General features: G+C 43.5%; 1 protein-coding gene across 1 annotated transcript in view; it reads right to left on the bottom strand.

Annotated features, from left to right (window-relative positions):
* tfb1m (transcription factor B1, mitochondrial) overlaps positions 1-14887 on the bottom strand; it is a 33084-nt gene extending 18197 nt beyond the window's left edge. The window contains exons 1-6 of the mRNA XM_056296130.1: positions 14859-14887; positions 12666-12811; positions 11940-12091; positions 11574-11682; positions 11295-11446; positions 4080-4199 (exon numbers count right to left, since the gene is read on the bottom strand). Of these exons, the coding sequence (XP_056152105.1) occupies positions 4080-4199; positions 11295-11446; positions 11574-11682; positions 11940-12091; positions 12666-12798 (666 nt within the window). The 5' untranslated portion in view covers positions 12799-12811; positions 14859-14887. The remainder of the gene's footprint in view (positions 1-4079; positions 4200-11294; positions 11447-11573; positions 11683-11939; positions 12092-12665; positions 12812-14858) is intronic.
* Positions 14888-19382: the final 4495 nt, after the last annotated feature.

Raw genomic sequence — 19382 nt, 5'->3', positions numbered from 1 at the left:
ACAAGAAGTGCCTTGCTCCTATAGGTTGAAATCTATCAGCCAATCAACCCACTCTACCCTGCATCTACCTGCTCCCCCCGCCCCCCCCCACACATTTTAATATATATGGAAAGACTCAATTGTTTCATCAACAATCTCATTTTTTTTGGAGTGCTCCTGGTGGTTCGCCATTTATTTGATCGCACAGCATTAAATCCCTCCCCGCTTTTTCATATCTAAAGGCAGGAATGGGGTCACACCGCTAATTGCTACATGTGTAGCCTCACATTTGTTTTGTATCCGTTTCTGTTTCGCGAGGCATGTGAGAATCAGAGATAGTGGTGTGCACGAGTGGTGTGGGAGGAGGTATCTCTAAAGCCATGGGCAGACCAGCGACACAACAGGAATGTTGGAGGACATGGTTACGGAAACGTTCTCTCATCAATGAGGGTCCGAGCTGACCGGCTATTGCTGCTTCTAGGATATGCACAACTAACACATGAAAAACCCACACGCGCTCACACAAATCCCAGCAGCACAGAGCACCCCCTCCCCCAGTTGAGACATGACTGAGACATGCCAAGAACAGACAAAAAAGGACAATCCAAATTCAATTTGAACAATTCCCCATGCATTATGTAGACAATTAGTGATCCAAAAGCTATAGAGAGAACAAGATAATACCAACAATTAGCACACTGAGCCGATTTGCTTGCTATGTGGCAGAGACAGTGAGAGAAGCTCCCACACTGCTACCCATCATTATCGATACACCTCCAACCGCCTCTCTTTTCTCGGTTATTTTTCTACACTGATAACCATAACTGTAGCATTATTAGTATTTTTTTCTTTTTCGGATCCCCCCCCCCTTTTCTCCCCAGTTGTACTTGGCCAATTACCCCTATCTTCCGAGCCGTCCTGGTCACCGCTCCACCCCTCTCTGCAGCCCTCCCTCAGCAGAGGAGGGCTGCAGACTACCACATGCCTCCTCCGATACATGTGGAGTCGCCAGCCGCTTCTTTTCACCTGACAGCGAGGAGTTTCACCAGGGGGACGTAGCGCATGGGAGGATCACGCTATTCCCCCCAGTTCCCCCCTCCCCAACAGGCACCCCGACTGACCAGAGGAGGCGCTAGTGCAGCAACCAGGACACACACCTACATTTGGCTTCCCACCTGCAAACACAGCTGTGGGACGCACGACCAAGTCGGAGGTAACACGGGGATTCGAACTGGCGATCCCCGTGTTGGTAGGCAACGGAATAGGCTGCCACGCCACCCAAACGCCCATAACTGTAGCATTATTAATCTGCTTTTGAACTATAACACTCTGTAACTATCACATAAAGTGAAAAATGTGTTTTCACTCGGGTTACTTTTGTCACGGATATGTTTTGGGGTCTTTCTTTCCCCTGCTGTTCTATTTTTTTCTTCTTTTTTTTATTGTGCAGAGCTGATTGTACACATGAGATGCCACAGCTATGCTTCTCATTGGGTGTTGCATGCTGTGTGATGCCTGGGAGATAAAAAAAAAAGGGAAAAAACTCCAAATCCCAGTGCAGCAGGTTTCCAGAGGGTCACGTCCTGCCCGTCACGTCCTGCCCATTCGTTTGGCGGGAAAGGCGGATTGGTCACCGCCGGCGGGCACAAGACGAAAAAGAGTTAGGGAACTGTATGGCACACGCTCAGCGGAAGCAACAGTGTTTTTCGACACACCTCTCTCTCCACCAAAAATAAGAAACTTGAACACCATCCACACGAACAGGACTGGCCGCTCACGGGAGCTGGGATTGCGTTACTCAGCCCACCGCGAGGAGACGGCCCCGCGGGGGTCCCGAACCGCTCACGGCTGCAGTGATGGTAAGCATAGCTGCCGGTTTACTCGCCTCTGTTTTCATATCAGCTCTGTGTTTGGTTTCCTCTCTATTCATTTCACGTTGTGCTGCTGCAGTGGCTGTGTGCTTGTCGCGGCTGCACCATAACACTTTTTTCATCTGCGCTTAATTCACACCTATTCAGAGCATTGTGTTCTAGAAATAGCAAAAGAAAAAAAAATCCACTTTATTTTCGTGTTTATGAGAATCACGTTTGTCGGGAAGACAATTCTAGTACTCTTAGTATTGTCATCCTCTGCTTGTAGGCGTACACTTTCACACCGGCCAAAAAAAACCGCAAAAAAACTGGTCAATGTAAAACGGCGGATGTTTGCGGGTTTTTTTGGTCAGTGTGAAAGGGGTACTAAATTAACAAATGTCCAATGAGTGAGACTGAGGTTGAGAGAAGAGAAGACAAGTTATCCTCTACCACCAAATTGAAACTATGCAACGTCCACATTCTTTCTGGTCATTACTGGCTGAGTCAAATCAAAGTCTCTCCCCTCAATAAATCCCACCCGACCGTTACATTTCATTTGAATATATGTCAAATTGCAGAAGGTTACCCTTTCATGGGCCCTTTAAGCAACATTAAAAAAAAAACCACAGCCCGCAACACGGACAACATCCATTACGAGTTTTTACACTTGACACACCAATACTATTTTATCGTATATTACGTTATGTCTTGACACAAAATATAGGCATTACTTATACACAAAACCACTGCGTTTGGAATAAGCCAATTTCCCTTTGCAGAATTCCAATCCTCTTGCTGCCAACCCATCATAGTTCCCCTTAAATCACACAAGGCATTTTTATTGTTCATTCAATTCTGCATAATGACCCTGGCGTACACCAGTAAACAGCACAACGTCACAGGGAGACTTATGATGTATACTACATGACTTAGACATACAAAAGGGCATGCACAGTGCACAGAGTATGATAGCCTTAATGTAGTCCATGTGCTCTCTATTCTTTTATAGGACATCTGCAGCAGGAGACCTGCTCATCAAATAGCCATCATCTCTCCTAATGATATCAACTCTCCCAAGCGTCCATTAAAACATTTAGGGAGATGGCCTCGGTTGGCACATGTGGGACATTTATTAATCCAACACACACACACACACACACACACACACACACACACACACACACACACACACACACACACACACACACACACACGCATGCATGCATGTGGAGTGTGAGTGAAACTCTTGCATTTACAGACACCTCGCTTGGGCACATGAACACTGGCACCTAATGTCTGCAGGCAAGCTTTCTTCACATCCATTAGGTTGCATTTTGATAGGCACACACAAGAATAAGTGTGTGAAAAGAATGAATGCATAGACTATATACAAGACGACGGAGTGTGATGAAATAATCATTGGGAACCATCTCTTCTAACAGAATGAGCAATCAGTGCCGGCTCCATTCACTGCTGCCTTTTACTTCACATAGCGGATTAAATATTTACTATCAGAGGACTTTCTAAAGAGCCATGACATCTTCAAGGGACGCTCAGCCCATCTCTGACATCCACCTATCAATGCCAATCCTGTAGTTCAAGAAAAGAAAAACATGGTTTTGGTTGTACAAGGACAGAGAGATCCTTAGTCTTTCACGAGAGGTGTGCTGTTGGCATTAAAATATGCCCGAGTGGAGGTGCTATTTCAAATTTACCAATATTGCTTTAATTTTTTTTCAATGGGCCTCCTAGTCACAATATAAATCACACATTTCAAATACAAAAATCTTGCTCTCCCGTTACATAAGAGCGAACGCCTTTCTTACAGCAATGGCACGCAAGGGGGTGGAGGGGAGGAGAGAGAGAGAGTGAGAGTAAGAGACAGAATTTGGAGCCTAAAATGAAGCAGACCCTCATTACAGGATGCAGTGTGATCACGCCTCATCTTAAATACCCACCAGGCATCATTACAGGCCAGAGAGGGTCCAAAGAAGGCACGGAGACAGCACTGATTCAACACAGCCTAAACGAAGCCTTGTAGCGGCAGGAGAGATGACAGAGTGCAGCCATGAGACATGTTGGAGGAGATGAGGATAGATGAAGGGGAGGTGAGGAGGGTCTCATGTATATTCACTAGTGTGCAAAGTCTAGAGAAGTGTGTGCATTCACACAAAGTGTCTATGTGAAAATGAGGTTAGTTCTCTTCCACTGTGTTTGTGAGCAGTGCAGGAGGGGAAAACATCCTACCTCAGGCTTGGGGATGAAGGCACGTCCGGGGATGGTGAAGCAGCTGTGGACGGTGCACAGGTACTGGGCCATAATGGACAGACGACTCCTCTGTCTGCTGCCCGTACTCGCTGTTAGCCGCTGGATCAGGGGAACAGCCAAAAAAAAGTCAGTACATAATCACAATCCTTTAGAAAGGGTGGGTTACTCACTAGGGGTAAGTCAGAGGCAAAACCTTTTATCATGAGGTGATGAACTGCTTTTAAATCAGTGATTCTGGCCCTGGGGCCCAAGGTCCGCCCTGAGTGGGGTCTGAGATGTCACAGTCTTGACAATGTTTGAGGTGAGGGAAGTGTATCAGCGAAGAAATATAGGGTGATATAAAAGTACAAAATCTAACAAAGTTTAAACAATAGAAAAACGAAAAAACTTTACTTTCTGTTACTATTCTATTCTACCATCCTATTATGGCAGACAATGAACCTGTGTTTGGAAATGATCTAAATCACTTCTTTTCCCGTTTTGACTCTGTCGACAACCCTGAGAAATATGCAGATCTACATAAGACCACTACACCCACTAGTAAAGATATGGTTTGTCATTACTGTGGATGAAGTCAGTGCATCTTCCCTCTTACCAACTCAAGGAAATTCTTTGCCAGGGAACTGGCTCCTCCCTGACAACCAATCTTTCAACTGCCCGTCGACACTCATACTATTCCCTAGCTTGGAAGACATCTCATTTTAAACCTCTCCCAAAAGAAATATCCAAAGCCGTCCGGGTGGCGTGACAGTCTATTCCGTTGCCTACTGACACGGTTCAAATCCCCGTGTGGCCTCCAGCTTGGTTGGAGCATCCCTACAGACACTACTGGCCATGTCTGCGGGTGGGAAGCCGGATGTGGGTATGTGTCCTGGTGGCTGCACTAGTGCCTCGTCTGGTCGGTCGGGATGCCTGTTCAGGGGGGAGGGGGAACTGGGGGGAATAGCGTGATCCTCCCACACACTACATCCCCCTGGCGAAACTCCTCACTGTCAGGTGAAAAGAAGTGGCTGGCAACTCCACATGTATCAGAGAAGGCATGTGGTAGTCTGCAGCCCTCCCCGGGTCGGCAGAGGGGGTGGAGCAGCGACCGGGACGGCTCGGAAGAGTGGAGTAATTGGCCGGGTACAATTGGGGGGAAAAAAAAGAACAATGTCCTAAAGAATACAATGGTTGTTATGAAATTGCTGGAAATTATTATGGTCCAGCATCCCAACAATGCAATAGGTAACACACCTAAATTTGCCTACAAGCAAGGTTGCAGCATCGCCAAACACTTCGACAGACCTAAAACATATGCCGCAGCTCTTTTCCTGGACTTTACATCTGCATTTAATATGATTCAGCCTGATTTACTCCTGTCCAAAATGATTCAGTAACAGTTCAATCCCAAACTTACTTACTGGTACAACTCTTTTCTTACAAACAGAATACAGCTAGTAAAGTTAAATGATACACCTTCCTCTCCAATCAGCACTAATGTTGGAGCACCTCAAGGCTGCATCAGCTCACCTGTGTTGTTTATATTGCACACTGCAGACTGCACCACCTGTGTGCCCAACCAGTTTCTTTTAAAATACTCTGATGATTCCCTTTACAATCTCTGCTGGCTGACAGTGTTGATCCCAGACTGTAACAGTGTAATGTTGACTGGCTAATTGAATGGTGTGATAGAAATTCTCTTAACAATACTAATAAGACAGAGGAAATTGCTTTTGGCCCTCCTCCTGATTGTCAGCTGCCTCCGGTGACAATTCACACATAGAAATTAAACAAGTCTCTTCATACAAATATCTGGGTGTAGGGCATCCAGGTAGCATAGCGGTCTATTTCGTTGCCTACCAACACGGGGCTCGCCGGTTCAAATCCCCGTGTTACCTCCGGCTTGATAGGGCATCCATACAGACACAATTGGCCGTGTCTGTGGGTGGGAAGCCCGATGTGGGTATGTGTCCTGGTCGCTGCACTAGCGCCTCCTCTCATTGGTCAAGGTGCCTGTTCAGGGGAGAACTTGGGGGAATAGCATGATCCTTCCACGCGCTACGTCCCCCTGGTGAAACTCCTCAATGTCAGGTGAAAAGAAGCGGCTGGTGACTCCTCATGTATCGGAGATACTATGTGGTAGTCTGCAGCCCTCCTCGGATCAGCAGAGGGGGTGGAGCAGAGACCGGGACGGCTCAGAGAGTGGGGTGATTGGCCGAGTACAATTGGGGAGAAAAAGGGGGGGAAACCCCCCCCCAAAAAATATATATACTATATATCTGGGTAGACGCCACCCTATCATGGACCCCTCTTATAGAATTTACTTGTATGAAGATTCAGCAGCGTATTTATTCTCGTCATAGACTCAGATTTTTTGGAGACAGTAGTCAGACTATTTTTCTTCTTTTTATATCAGTTCAGGGTGTCATGCTGTACTGCAGTACAGCCTGACTCAGCAGCCTATCTGTGAAACTTAAAACTAAATTATATAATCAAATTATACAATCAAGAGTCTAGAGAACCTGTCCTCCAATGTTAAGCACTCTGCCAGCAATTTGGGTGTCTTTTTTGACTCCAAGCTCTGTTTTGACACACAAATCACCAAGGTAGTACAGTCTTGCTTTCTCTTGATTACGAACATCGCAAAAGTTGAAAATTTTCTATCTCAAACGGTCCTTGAAAAAGTCATCCGTGCATTCATCTCATCACGTCTGGATTATTGTAACTCCCTGTATTCAGGGCTCGGTCAAAAGTCCATCTCCCGCCTCCAGCTCATCCAAAACTCGGCTTCCAGACTGTTAACAAATTCCAAGAGACATGAACACATCACTCCCATTCTTGCAATGCTTCACTGGCTACCTGTTAGGGATAGGATCGATTTTAAACTTTTACTTATTCTCTTTGGCCTCGCTCCCACATATATCACTGATTTACTCACACCCCATGGGCCTGGTCGCTGCCTGCACTCCTCAGACCGGGTCCTTTTTAACTGTTCCCTCAGCCAGCCTCGGTACTAAAGGCGACCAGGCATTTTCTGTAAGAGCCCCACAGCTGTGGAACTCCCTACCGGGGGAAATCAGGCTAGCAAACTCACTGCCTTCTTTTAAATCACTTCTTAAAACTTGCTTTTACAGGAAGTATTTTTTTATAGTAAATCCGTTGTTGCCCAGTTTTTAGCGATTTTACATTTTTTTATAATGCTTATATCTTATACTTTTATAATTTTACATCTTTAATTCTTTATATACATACATATGAATGATATTCCGCTCCTAATTAGTTGGGCCCTTCTATCAACACCATTGACGGTTTCTGGGGGGGAAAAAACACTATATATATATATATATATACACTACCGTTCAAAAGTTTGGGATCACATTGAAATGTCCATATTTTTGAAGGAAAAGCACTGTACTGTTCAATGAAGATAACTTTAAACTAGTCTTAACTTTAAAGAAATACACTCTATACATTGCTAATGTGGTAAATGACTATTCTAGCTGCAAATGTCTGGTTTTTGGTGCAATATCTACATAGGTGTATAGAGGCCCATTTCAAGCAACTATCACTCCAGTGTTCTAATGGTACAATGTGTTTGCTCATTGGCTCAGAAGGCTAATTGATGATTAGAAAACCCTTGTGCAATCATGTTCACACATCTGAAAACAGTTTAGCTCGTTACAGAAGCTACAAAACTGACCTTCCTTTGAGCAGATTGAGTTTCTGGAGCATCACATTTGTGGGGTCAATTAAACGCTCAAAATGGCCAGAAAAAGAGAACTTTCATCTGAAACTCGACAGTCTATTCTTGTTCTTAGAAATGAAGGCTATTCCATGCGAGAGATTGCTAAGAAATTGAAGATTTCCTACACCGGTGTGTACTACTCCCTTCAGAGGACAGCACAAACAGGCTCTAACCAGAGTAGAAAAAGAAGTGGGAGGCCGCGTTGCACAACTGAGCAAGAAGATAAGTACATTAGAGTCTCTAGTTTGAGAAACAGACGCCTCACAGGTCCCCAACTGGCATCTTCATTAAATAGTACCCGCAAAACACCAGTGTCAACATCTACAGTGAAGAGGCGGCTGCGGGATTCTGGGCTTCAGGGCAGAGTGGCAAAGAAAAAGCCATATCTGAGACTGACCAATAAAAGAAAAAGATTAAGATGGGCAAAAGAACACAGACATTGGACAGAGGAAGACTGGAAAAAAGTGTTGTGGACGGATGAATCCAAGTTTGAGGTGTTTGGATCACAAAGAAGAACGTTTGTGAGACGCAGAACAAATGAAAAGATGCTGGAAGAATGCCTGACGCCATCTGTTAAGCATGGTGGAGGTAATGTGATGGTCTGGGGTTGCTTTGGTGCTGGTAAGGTGGGAGATTTGTACAGGGTAAAAGGGATTCTGAATAAGGAAGGCTATCACTCCATTTTGCAACGCCATGCCATACCCAGTGGACAGCGCTTGATTGGAGCCAATTTCATCCTACAACAGGACAATGACCCTAAACACACCTCCAAATTGTGCAAGAACTATTTAGAGCAGAAGCAGGCAGCTGGTATTCTATCGGTAATGGAGTGGCCAGCGCAGTCACCAGATCTGAACCCCATTGAGCTGTTGTGGGAGCAGCTTGACCGTATGGTACGCAAGAAGTGCCCATCCAACCAATCCAACTTGTGGGAGCTGCTTCTGGAAGCGTGGGGTGCAATTTCTCCAGATTACCTCAACAAATTAACAGCTAGAATGCCAAAGGTCTGCAATGCTGTAATTGCTGCAAATGGAGGATTCTTTGACGAAAGCAAAGTTTGATGTAAAAAAAATGTTATTTCAAATACAAATCATTATTTCTAACCTTGTCAATGTCTTGACTCTATTTTCTATTCATTTCACAACATATGGTGGTGAATAAGTGTGACTTTTCATGGAAAACACAAAATTGTTTGGGTGATCCCAAACTTTTGAACGGTAGTGTATATATATATATATATACACACACACACACACACACACACATATATTTTTTATTATATTTTTTCCCCTCTTTTACTCCCCAATTGTACTTGGCCAATTATCCCACTCTTCTGAGCCGTCCCGGTCACTGCTCCACCCCCTCTGCCGATCCGGGGAGGGCTGCAGGCAACCACATGTCTCCTCTGATACATGTGGAGTCACCAGACGCTTCTTTTCACCTGACAGTGAGGAGTTTTACCAGGTGGATGTAGCGCATGGGAGGATCACACTATTCCCCCCAGTTTCCCCCTCTAGTGCAGCGACCAGGACACACACCCACATCCAGTTTCCCACCCGCAGATACGGCCAACTGTGTCTGTAGGGATGCCTGACCAAGCCGGAGGTGACACAAGGATTCGAACAGATGATCCCCATGTTGGTAGGCAACGGAATAGACCGCTACACTATCTGGACGCCCAATTCTTTACATTTTTCTATTTTTCTTGTATCACCTTATTTTATTGTTTTTATCATAATCCTTGTTTTATTGATTCTAATTCTCTTCATTTTAATTATGCTCTTGTGACTTTATCCTGACCGTGTCTTACCTAGTTCTATGGAATGGATCCGGCATTATGTCCTATATTTTTATTGTATTTTGTTATTTTATCTCGACTATGTGCATTATTTTATCCTGTTGTGTAAGGCACCTAGTAACGTTGCTTAGAAAGGTGCGCTATAAATAATGTTTATTGTTATTATTAATTATTATTATTATTATTATAGGGCGGCACGGTGGCGCAGTGGTTAGCGCGGTCACCTCACAGCGAGAAGGTCCTGGGTTCGAGCCCCAGGGTAGTCCAACCTTGGGGGTCGTCCCCTGTGTGGAGTTTGTATGTTCTCCTCATGTCTGTGTGGGTTTCCTCTGGGTGCTCCGGTTTCCTCCCACAGTCCAAAGACATGTAGGTCAGATGAATTGGCCATACTAAATTGTCCCTAGATGTGTATGTGTGTGTGTGTGTGTGTGTGTGGGTGGGCCCTGTGATGGCCTGGTGGCCTGTCCAGGGTGTCTCCATGCCTGCTGCCCAATGACTGCTGGGATAGGCTCCAGCATCCCCACAACCCTGACAGCAGGATAAGCGGTTTGGATGATTGAATTATTATTATAAATCCAAATTTGTACGAAGATTAATGGCCAACCCGTGGCACATTCCTTTCAAGTAACTCACAAGTGCATGGTCAGACTTGCTAACATTATCTCTTCTGACTCCTCACAACTTTTAAATGCAGAATATCAACATCTGCCCTCTAATAGGCAATTTAGGGTCCCTCAATTTAAATGCAACAGACTGGAGAATTCTTTTATCAATCAGTCTATCCTGTTGCTAAACCAAAATCAGTGTGCTGCTAACTACGATCTGAATCTAGGGGATATAATGTGATATGAATGATTGTCACAGCTGTTTGATGTGTTTTGTACGTCTATGATAAGTGTCATATGCGTTTAATGCGTATATTTAATCTGTGTTTAAATTTCTTGAACGGAACTGCCGACAGATGCAAAATGAATTTCAGTGTAAGCTGACAAAGTTGTATCGTATCATATTGTAACGTGCATGGATAAGTAGACACGCTGGCCACTGGCTGGCGGGTCTGACCCTTTAGTCGAGCGGTTAGCGATGTCTCCTGCGGTGCGGGCGATACAGGTTCGCTTCCCGGCCATGGCAGTTCCTGTGGTTGCGTTGTCCCCGAATTCGCTACAATATTTTTACTGTCCTGAACAATGAGCAATGTGCGTATGAAAGATGGAAGAGCCATCTTACTATACCACCAGCAATTGGGTGCTGAGGGGTTTGGGAGCATGTCACTATATTATTTCACATTTATTTCAAATCTTTGTCATGATTCAAAATCATAGACAAATCAATCAATGATTGCTATCGATAATAATAATAATTCTAAAATAATAATTCTGTCAGTGATTCACTGATATTGTATTTTCACAGCAATAAGTAGTCTGCCCAGTCTCAATGATAACAACTCAGAGGGATCTACAAACTGAATAAGCTTTAACATCTTACATAAACTGCAACAATTTGCATTGCAAAATACTAAAAGTAAATCAGAGAGAGGGAGAGACATGAAAATTGTTTCTGTATTTGACATGTTAACATGGAACGATGATAACCTCTCATTAAATAGTGTTTGGAGCTATAATAAAATAAGGGTTCATGCATTCTTCAGACTCAACTGAAGCACACCCACCTCTGCCACCTCTTTCTGGAAAGTGAGCGTGAGTCGGGTGCGTCCATAGGCAAAGGGCCCTGTCTGGTTGGCCACGTTCTCCAGCCACTTGATAATGAGGGGAGTTGAGACACTGAAAGGTAGATTCCCAATGATATGAAGGTTCGGAGGATCTGTGAAGGAACACATTTACTTACACACTCTTATGTCTTGGCTTCCCCATGTAACAATACGTATACTCGCTAAAAAAAAAAGTCTCTGGATTATTCCAAAAGGGATTGTGAAATTGCGTTTTCTCACCCTCCTCCCATGGTTTGGCGATATTTCTCGGGAATACCCCGTCCATGTTGTAAGTGAGTATATCACCATGGACAATTCTGACCTTCCCCGGTGCTGCCTCAGACAAGAGCTGTGGACATGGACATTACAGACATAGAATGAGCTGAACGAAAATACCTTCCTGAAAACTACAATCATTTACAAACAACTAGTCTTTCTCTCCATTTTGACATGTCTGTCGTCTCTCAAGACACAATGTCATCTGTCGATCCATGTCTGGCTGAAGATCTTCAGGTTGAAAAAACATTACTGAATGGTCTAATGACCTTTGAGCATATTAAGAGCCAGTTCAGCAAAACATTTAGCAGTTCTCAGTAGGTAACCCACCTGAAGCCCAGGGATGAAACGTTTATCCTTCTCTACGACCAGTAGGTCTGCGGCACCAGCATTAAGGATTGAGCGCGTTATTCCCCCGGGGCCAGGACCCACCTCACAAACATGGGCGCCTCTCAAACTGCCTGCCTTACGGACAATTTTGTCTGAAAAGATAGACGACCAACACTCAAATCTTCACTCTCACAAATAATGTGGTGCTGGGTGCATAGTTTGTTAATTAGATATTACTTTGGTGGACTCGTGCATCATAATAATTAGATTATACTCTGCAACTGAAGGTCTTTATCACTGTTTGCAATATTTAAATTGAGATTAATAGTGTGCACAGTTCTCATGCCTCTCTGCATGTAAAAAAAAGTTGGCATGGATTAATTTAACACAGTCACCTTGTCCAAGGACACGAGAGCAGATCAGACCTGCATTGCATCACTGATAATCACATTAGGGCACGAGCTCTGTATGGGCTGCAAACGACTGACTTGGTCTGTTCACATTAGCGGGACATCTACTCACCTCGCTCATATAGAAAAGCCTGTCGGTTGCAATGCCTATGAACAAACCTACGTGGAGCTGTGCAGTCAAGTGTATTGGATGCAAACGTGCATTGTGTCCTCAGTGCAGACACAGTGGGAAATACAGTCACTAGCAGGTGTTGGTGCATTGCAGATAGAGAGGGAAAAGAGAGCGGGAACAAAGGAGAGAGGCACGATGTCCCACCTGTAAGCTTCATATCCAGAAGAAAGTTCTGGGACAGCTGTTTTTCAGCTCGAAGGTTGAACAGCTTTATCACCTCGCCTATTGTGGGCAGGGGAGGCAGGCGGAAAGATGCCAGTTTCGCAGAGGAAGCCATCTCTCATGAGGTACTGTGGTTGATGAGAGATATTTGAAGTTCTGAGGCACAATTCTTAAAGCAATTACAGAAAATACCTCAATATGACAGTCATAAACTGTTAATAAAAATACAACAAAAATAAAATGATAATGTCTTCAGGTGTTCTTATGGAAAATACTATAGAGCAATGCGAGTAGCTGATTCTTTTGTTTTAAAAAATGACAGTGTAACGCTGTCACGTAAGGTTTTCTAGATGACCCATATGGATTCATTCACCAATCAGCCAAAACAATAAAATCACTGACAGGTGAAATGAATAATATTGATTATCTCATTACAATGGCACCTGTCAAGGGGTGGGATATATTAGGCAGCAAGTGAACAGTCACTTGTTGAAGTTGATGTGTTGGAAGCAAAATAAATAAATAAATAAAAATGGGCAAGTGTAAGGATCTGAGCAACTTTGACAGGGGCCAAATTGTGATGGCTAGACGACTGAGTCAGAGCATCTCCAAAACGGCAGGTCTTGGGGTGCTCCCAGTATGCAGTAGTCAGTACCTAACAAAAGTGGTCCAAGGAAGGACAACGGTGAACCAGGGACAGGGTCATGGGTGCCGAAGGCTCATTGATGCACTTGGGAAGCGAAGGCTTCCTTGTCTGGTATGATCCCACAGAAGAGCTTCTGTAGCTAAACTTGCTGAAAAAGTTAATGCTGGCTATGACAGACCGTTGTCAGAACACAGTGCATCGCAGTTTGTTGCGTATGGGGCTGTGTGGCTGCAGACCGGTCAGAGTACCCATGCTAACCCCTTCATGGCAATGATATTCCCTGATGGCAGTGACCTCTTTCAGCAGGATAATGTGCCCTGCCGCACTGCAAAAAATTGTTCAGGATTGGCTTGAGGAACATGACAAAGAGTTTAAGGTGTTGTCTTGACCTCCGAATTCCCCAGAACTCAATCTGATCGAGCAACTGTGGGATGTCTGGAAAAACCAGTCCGATCCATGGAGGCCCCACCTTGCAACTTGCAGGACTTAAAGGATCTGCTGCTAACGTGTTTGTGCCACATGCCAGAGGACACTTTCAGAGGTCTTGTGGAGTCCATACCTCGACGGCTCAGAGCTGTTTTGGCGGCACGAGGGGGACCTACACAATATTAGGCAGGTGGTTTTAATGTTTTGGCTGATCGGTGTATATCATATGTACTTTTATTTTTGTCCTTCACAATTGTGCTTCTGCAGAGGAAGTTTTTCCAAATATTCCTTTGTCCTCTTTGGTTTAATGGTTACAATCAAGACATTAATATGGTTCACAAGTGAATCTGAAGACGTTGGAATGCATTGCACGGCTACAAAGACACACACCAAAGAATACTAATATCAATGCCAATTCGATCACGTTCTTATTGATTGGAAATTGTCATTGGTTTAAGGAAGAAAACTCTCAATAATATGATCCAAATACGTGTTCGTGACAGGCAATTAATTATGAACGTGAACGCTATTATGGCTCATAACCTTTTTTTTTATTATCCCAAGCCATCATTATATGATCTAGGGCGCCATCGAGTGGCAATCTGAAAACTAGACCCTGTAAGCTGAAGATGGGCGCATGCTACAAGCCCTCATCTTCGAGTCACATTTTTAAAAAAAAGATCCACCTATTTTCCTCATGGGAGAATATCAGGTCATACCGTGGGAACCTCTACCATCTAACTGACAGCAAGGAGTGTCGTCATTGTTCCGTTATCAGGAAGTCACACTTGCTAAGCTTTCCAATGACGATGAATAGCCGGCAACAAATTACTCCGAAAAACGTTTAAGCAGAGCCAAACTCGAACGATACTCTGAAGTCACTGTCTAGTCTGCCCAGAGACGTCACACCGCGCAGCCGCCAGTAGTTAGCTGGCACAGAAAGCTAACGTTAGCATGTCAGTTTCTCTGTCCATTTGAAGGCTGTGGCACAAGCTCCCGAAGCTCCGGGTGATCTTTTGAGCGCTTGAGATTTTGGATCACACGTACCTACAACAAAACAAAACAAAAAATACACAAGACAAAAAACGTAAAAGTTTACCCACGTTTCACGCCACAGTAGGTTGTCTTCCGGTGACTACAGCGTCGTCATAAAACGTACGTCTAAAAACACCAATGAAATTGCCAGCATTGCAACCTCAACCAATCAATTGTTTCAGCTGTTGGTAGGCGGGACTTTGCGGTGCCCTTGAACGATCGCTCGTTGTTGATGTAGTGCGGTATCATATCCAGAGGAGGGGGGTATTTCCAAGTCAGTATGAGTAACGATGCCGTATCGAAGATACAGCAAATTAACGCCAATGGCTGAAACGTTCTCTGAGGAGTTAAATGTGGCCAGTGGCACTATTATTCACCCTCAGCATTTCCCCTCTAATCGCTGCCCGAGGCAACGGCCACATTGAAACATTCTCCCATCTTTTTTTTTTTTATTATATTACAAATATTGAACAGGAACCCATCATTTTTTTTGTCACTGGTAAAGAGAGTAAACACAGACTTTCCTCTTCACCAAACCAAAAGCCATCATTTAGATACAGCTGGTATAAATGTTGCCGAGACAACACACAATTATGACCCATTGATTGTCAAGCAAAAACTGTACTTTTCATTATTATTATTATAAATAAAAAAAAGACAGGTTATGTGAAAATTCCTGAAGTGGCAATATTATAGGGGTAGGCCCGCTAAGTCTCTTACAGTAAATACATAGGACCTCGGGTCACATTGTCAGTGTAGATTCAGCAACAGATTTCAGCACATTACACACTGTAGGGCAGAAATGTATCACCCCGGTGTTTTGAATGTGTTGGATGCTGCAAAGCTGTTGGCTGAAATAGGCCCTGTGGCCCCTCATCATCGGCCGCCACTCTATTCACGCCGCAAGGTGGGTCAGACAGTGTCAGAAGCTCCTTTTGTTGAGATGGAAAATACTCTTCTCCTACAGGGTTAGTGGATGAGTTGCAGTTATGCTTCCTGCTGTGCCTGACCTTGGGGGAGATGTTTCGGAACGGAAGGAGGGAAAAAAAGGTGATGGTGATTGTCCTGTGTCTGCTGCTATGGAAACAGAGACAGACACTTAATGGAGTACAGTATTGGTCTTTTGTTGTCTCCTTGTGTCTCCTGCAAAGACGCCCATTGAAAGGTCATTTAATTAGCGTAGGGAACAGCAGGGTTCATTTCAAGGATGTGACTTATTTTTTTATTTTGTATTTTTTGGAGGGGGGCTGCTGGATGAGGGGTTAGTGCTTGGGAGGGTCCAGGGACATGCTCCAAAGAGGGTATTTTTGGGAGGATAATAGCTATCAAATGTCTTTTAATCCAGTTACACTGTTTTGAGAGGAATCAAATCTCATGCAACATTATTAACAGGGCAATCGCTGAGGGCTGCATCCAAAAGTTAAAGTAAATTGATATGTGTCATTTTCAAATACAAAGAAAAATCTCAACATCTTAACTGTATACTGCAATGGCTGCACTATTGCATCATCCTTAGCGGGCTTCTTAACAGGACACACTGCTCATTTTCATCCAGTTTGGTGAGCTCTGAACCCACCCCCACGGAGCCTGAACCCCTTAAGACTGCTAGGTTTATAGGCTAATTAATTTAGCCATATATTTATTTATCCTTAAAATCCCTATGAGAACATGTCACTTCTCTTAATACGAAGAGCTCATTGTGACATCCCTGGAAAAAAATGGCTTAACCAAGCAGGGCTGGTTAATAAATGTAAGAGCATTTTAAGGAGCGCATTTTTTGTGTGTCATGTAACAAAGTAATCACATATTTTGAACAAATATCCCCTAATTATTATATCATATGTACAGGGACCGAGTTAAATGTGCATTATTTATAGCCTCCACTAGAAAAAAAATCTCAAATCAGATTTAACAGCGACTACTGCTGCATCTTAATGCATCCTTTTGATGAGGTATAATTAAGACTACATACATTTTGAATATCTGTTGCTAAAATTCCGTGTAACACATTAACTCTATTTGATCAAATTTAATATATGCATGTGAATTAGCTAATTGTACACAGGACTGTATGATCAGTGTCCAGTAAAATCTCATCTGCTCTGATAATGGCAATGTGGTTTCATTGTTTGTGAACCCCCTCCCCCCTCCCGTAAGAAGAGTAACTTAATAAGGCAAGGCAGGTTTGCCTTTATAGCCCAGTTCATACACAATAGCAATTCAAGTTTCAAGATTCAAAGGTTTATTTGTCATATACTTTGTGTTCAATTACAATAAGCAGTGAAATTCTTTTTTTTGGCAACTCAAAACTGTGCAACAAGGGAAACGAACAACAAAAAATAACAATAGAATGAGGGTAAAATAAAAATACAAGTTTAAAAAATTATCCGGGGTGTATATCTCGATAAATACATAGCTATATACAATGTGTAGTCCCTATACAAGTGTGCAAATGGGGTGGTTTGCATAAGGCAAAAAAATCATGTTTTTTTAAATTAAAAAGTAGGGAAATACGAGCGTTAAAAGAGTAAAGGTCAAAGTGCAATTCTGAGAAGGCCTAAAATTTAGTGTAAGGCATTAGGGAACATTAGGGTTAAAAAGTTCAACAACAACAACAAATTTTACTTTATTCAGACACAAAGGTAGGTAGGTCCATGTTAAAGACAACAACAAAGAAATCCAACACAAGACAAGAACACAAAAAAATACAGCTAAAAACAGCAGCTCACAAGTCCACAATGAGTAAAAGCTACACAGACATTTGTTCCAATGTTTCCGGAAACAAGAGGAGCCCCCGGTGTCCCTCTGTGTGGGCTCCGTTAACAGCATTATAATTACATTCTTAGAATCAATTAATCAACACGTGAATGTGTGCATAAAATTCCTCAGTACAGCATGAAAAGCGGCAACATTACTCGAGTTTTAAGCCTGGTTTTAAACTTGGGGGCAATCCTTGGCTCTTCTGAAAACGTGTCCCAGCTGTGTGCGGCATAATGACTAGAGGCTTCTTGGGTTCGTCGTGTTTTAAGTGTGGGAGGGAGCAGTCAGCACGCTGGCCTCATTAAAACAACATGGCCTCATTAAAACAATTTGACATAAGACGGAACCAAACCGCCGCGCGCTTGGCGGAAAACTCGCGAGAAAAGTGTAAAAATCAACGTTTGGCTGACCGCCGTTAGCGAGACCTGGCGAACTAGTTAGTCAGAGTAACGTTTTGGACGTTTTCGTTCGAAAACGCGCTAAGTTTTTACGACTTGTCGCCTCGTTGAGACCAACTTTAGCTAGCTAGTTAAATAAAGCACCATCTTTCAGAATGAGAACGGTGACGTCGCGATACCTGGAGGTGGGTATGAGTTTGTACGTGTTGTCCCGAAAACGAATTCGACCGACCTTGGTCGTGTGGCTATCTCTGTCAAACGATGTTATTTCAGGGTATTAATCTTAAAAACGGATTACCTTACCAGTTTGGTATTCGCTAAGCCTGAGCCCCCGTTACATTCTGTTTGCCACGTTACTGTCAGTAAGTGCGACTAATGTAAACTACTAATAAGACACGTTAGCCCCTAGCTAACGGGTCTGACCCTTTAGCCGAGCGGTTAGTGATGTCGCCTTGTGGTGCAGTACACCCCGTATCGAATCCCGCACCGGGCAAGAAAATAACCGGTTACACTAATTAAGCTAGTAGCATACCGCCATCGCTAGTGCTACTGCTACCACCAGCGCTTCAATTAGTACTACTACTAGAGCTAGTTACTACTGTAAACTACTAATAAGACACGTTAGCCCTTAGCTAACGGGTCTGACCCTTTGGCCGAGCGGTTAGTGATGTCGCCTTGTGGTGCAGTACACCCCGTATCGAATTCCGCACCGGGCAAGAAAATAACCGGTTACACTACTATCACCACTACTAATACTACTACTCTAAATACTACCGCTCTCGATACAACTGAAATTCTTATATTATTTCTTTAAAGAATGTAAAATTGAAAAAAAAGAACGTAAAATATCTTTGAAAGAAAAAAACAGTTGTTATTTCAGTCCAAATGTGTTGGGAAATAGTGAATTTTCCTCCAACTATTTCTGTTACTGATCATTAAGGGTTTAGAAAGGAAGTGCCACAGATTTGCAGCTCTTCTTGTCTTTTACCACTTTCCTGCAGTAAGCAGCATTTCCTGTATCGCCCAGTACATGCTGTGCTCAAAACCCCTTTATTTCATTAGTATAGAATATGTTAAGGGGAGGTGTGATATGGAGAAGAACTGAGTTTGTCCAAGACCTGGAACCACTTTGACTCTAAATGTGATTGCTTCTTTTATGTCTTATATGTGGGTCAGCCCTGTGTTCCCTCGGCCCTGTGGGTTAGTTATCGAATATGTCACCTGTCGGTTAAGGTAAGCATTGGGTTAATGTTAGGGTTAGGTAGCGGTTGAGTCAGGTTAAGGTAGGTTAGGTTACGTTTAGGTAACTTTAATGAAATAGGGCTGAGGGATCATAGACACACTCCCCTTCTATGACTACATCCTCTATTGGATTTTGGGTCTTGGCCTGTAAACATAATTTTAACAGATTGAGTGAATAAAGCTTTTTTGGTT

This window comes from Lampris incognitus, chromosome 16 (assembly GCF_029633865.1).
Source record: "Lampris incognitus isolate fLamInc1 chromosome 16, fLamInc1.hap2, whole genome shotgun sequence".
Lineage (NCBI taxonomy): Eukaryota > Metazoa > Chordata > Actinopteri > Lampriformes > Lampridae > Lampris > Lampris incognitus.
This window is presented reverse-complemented; position numbering and strand designations above follow the sequence as displayed.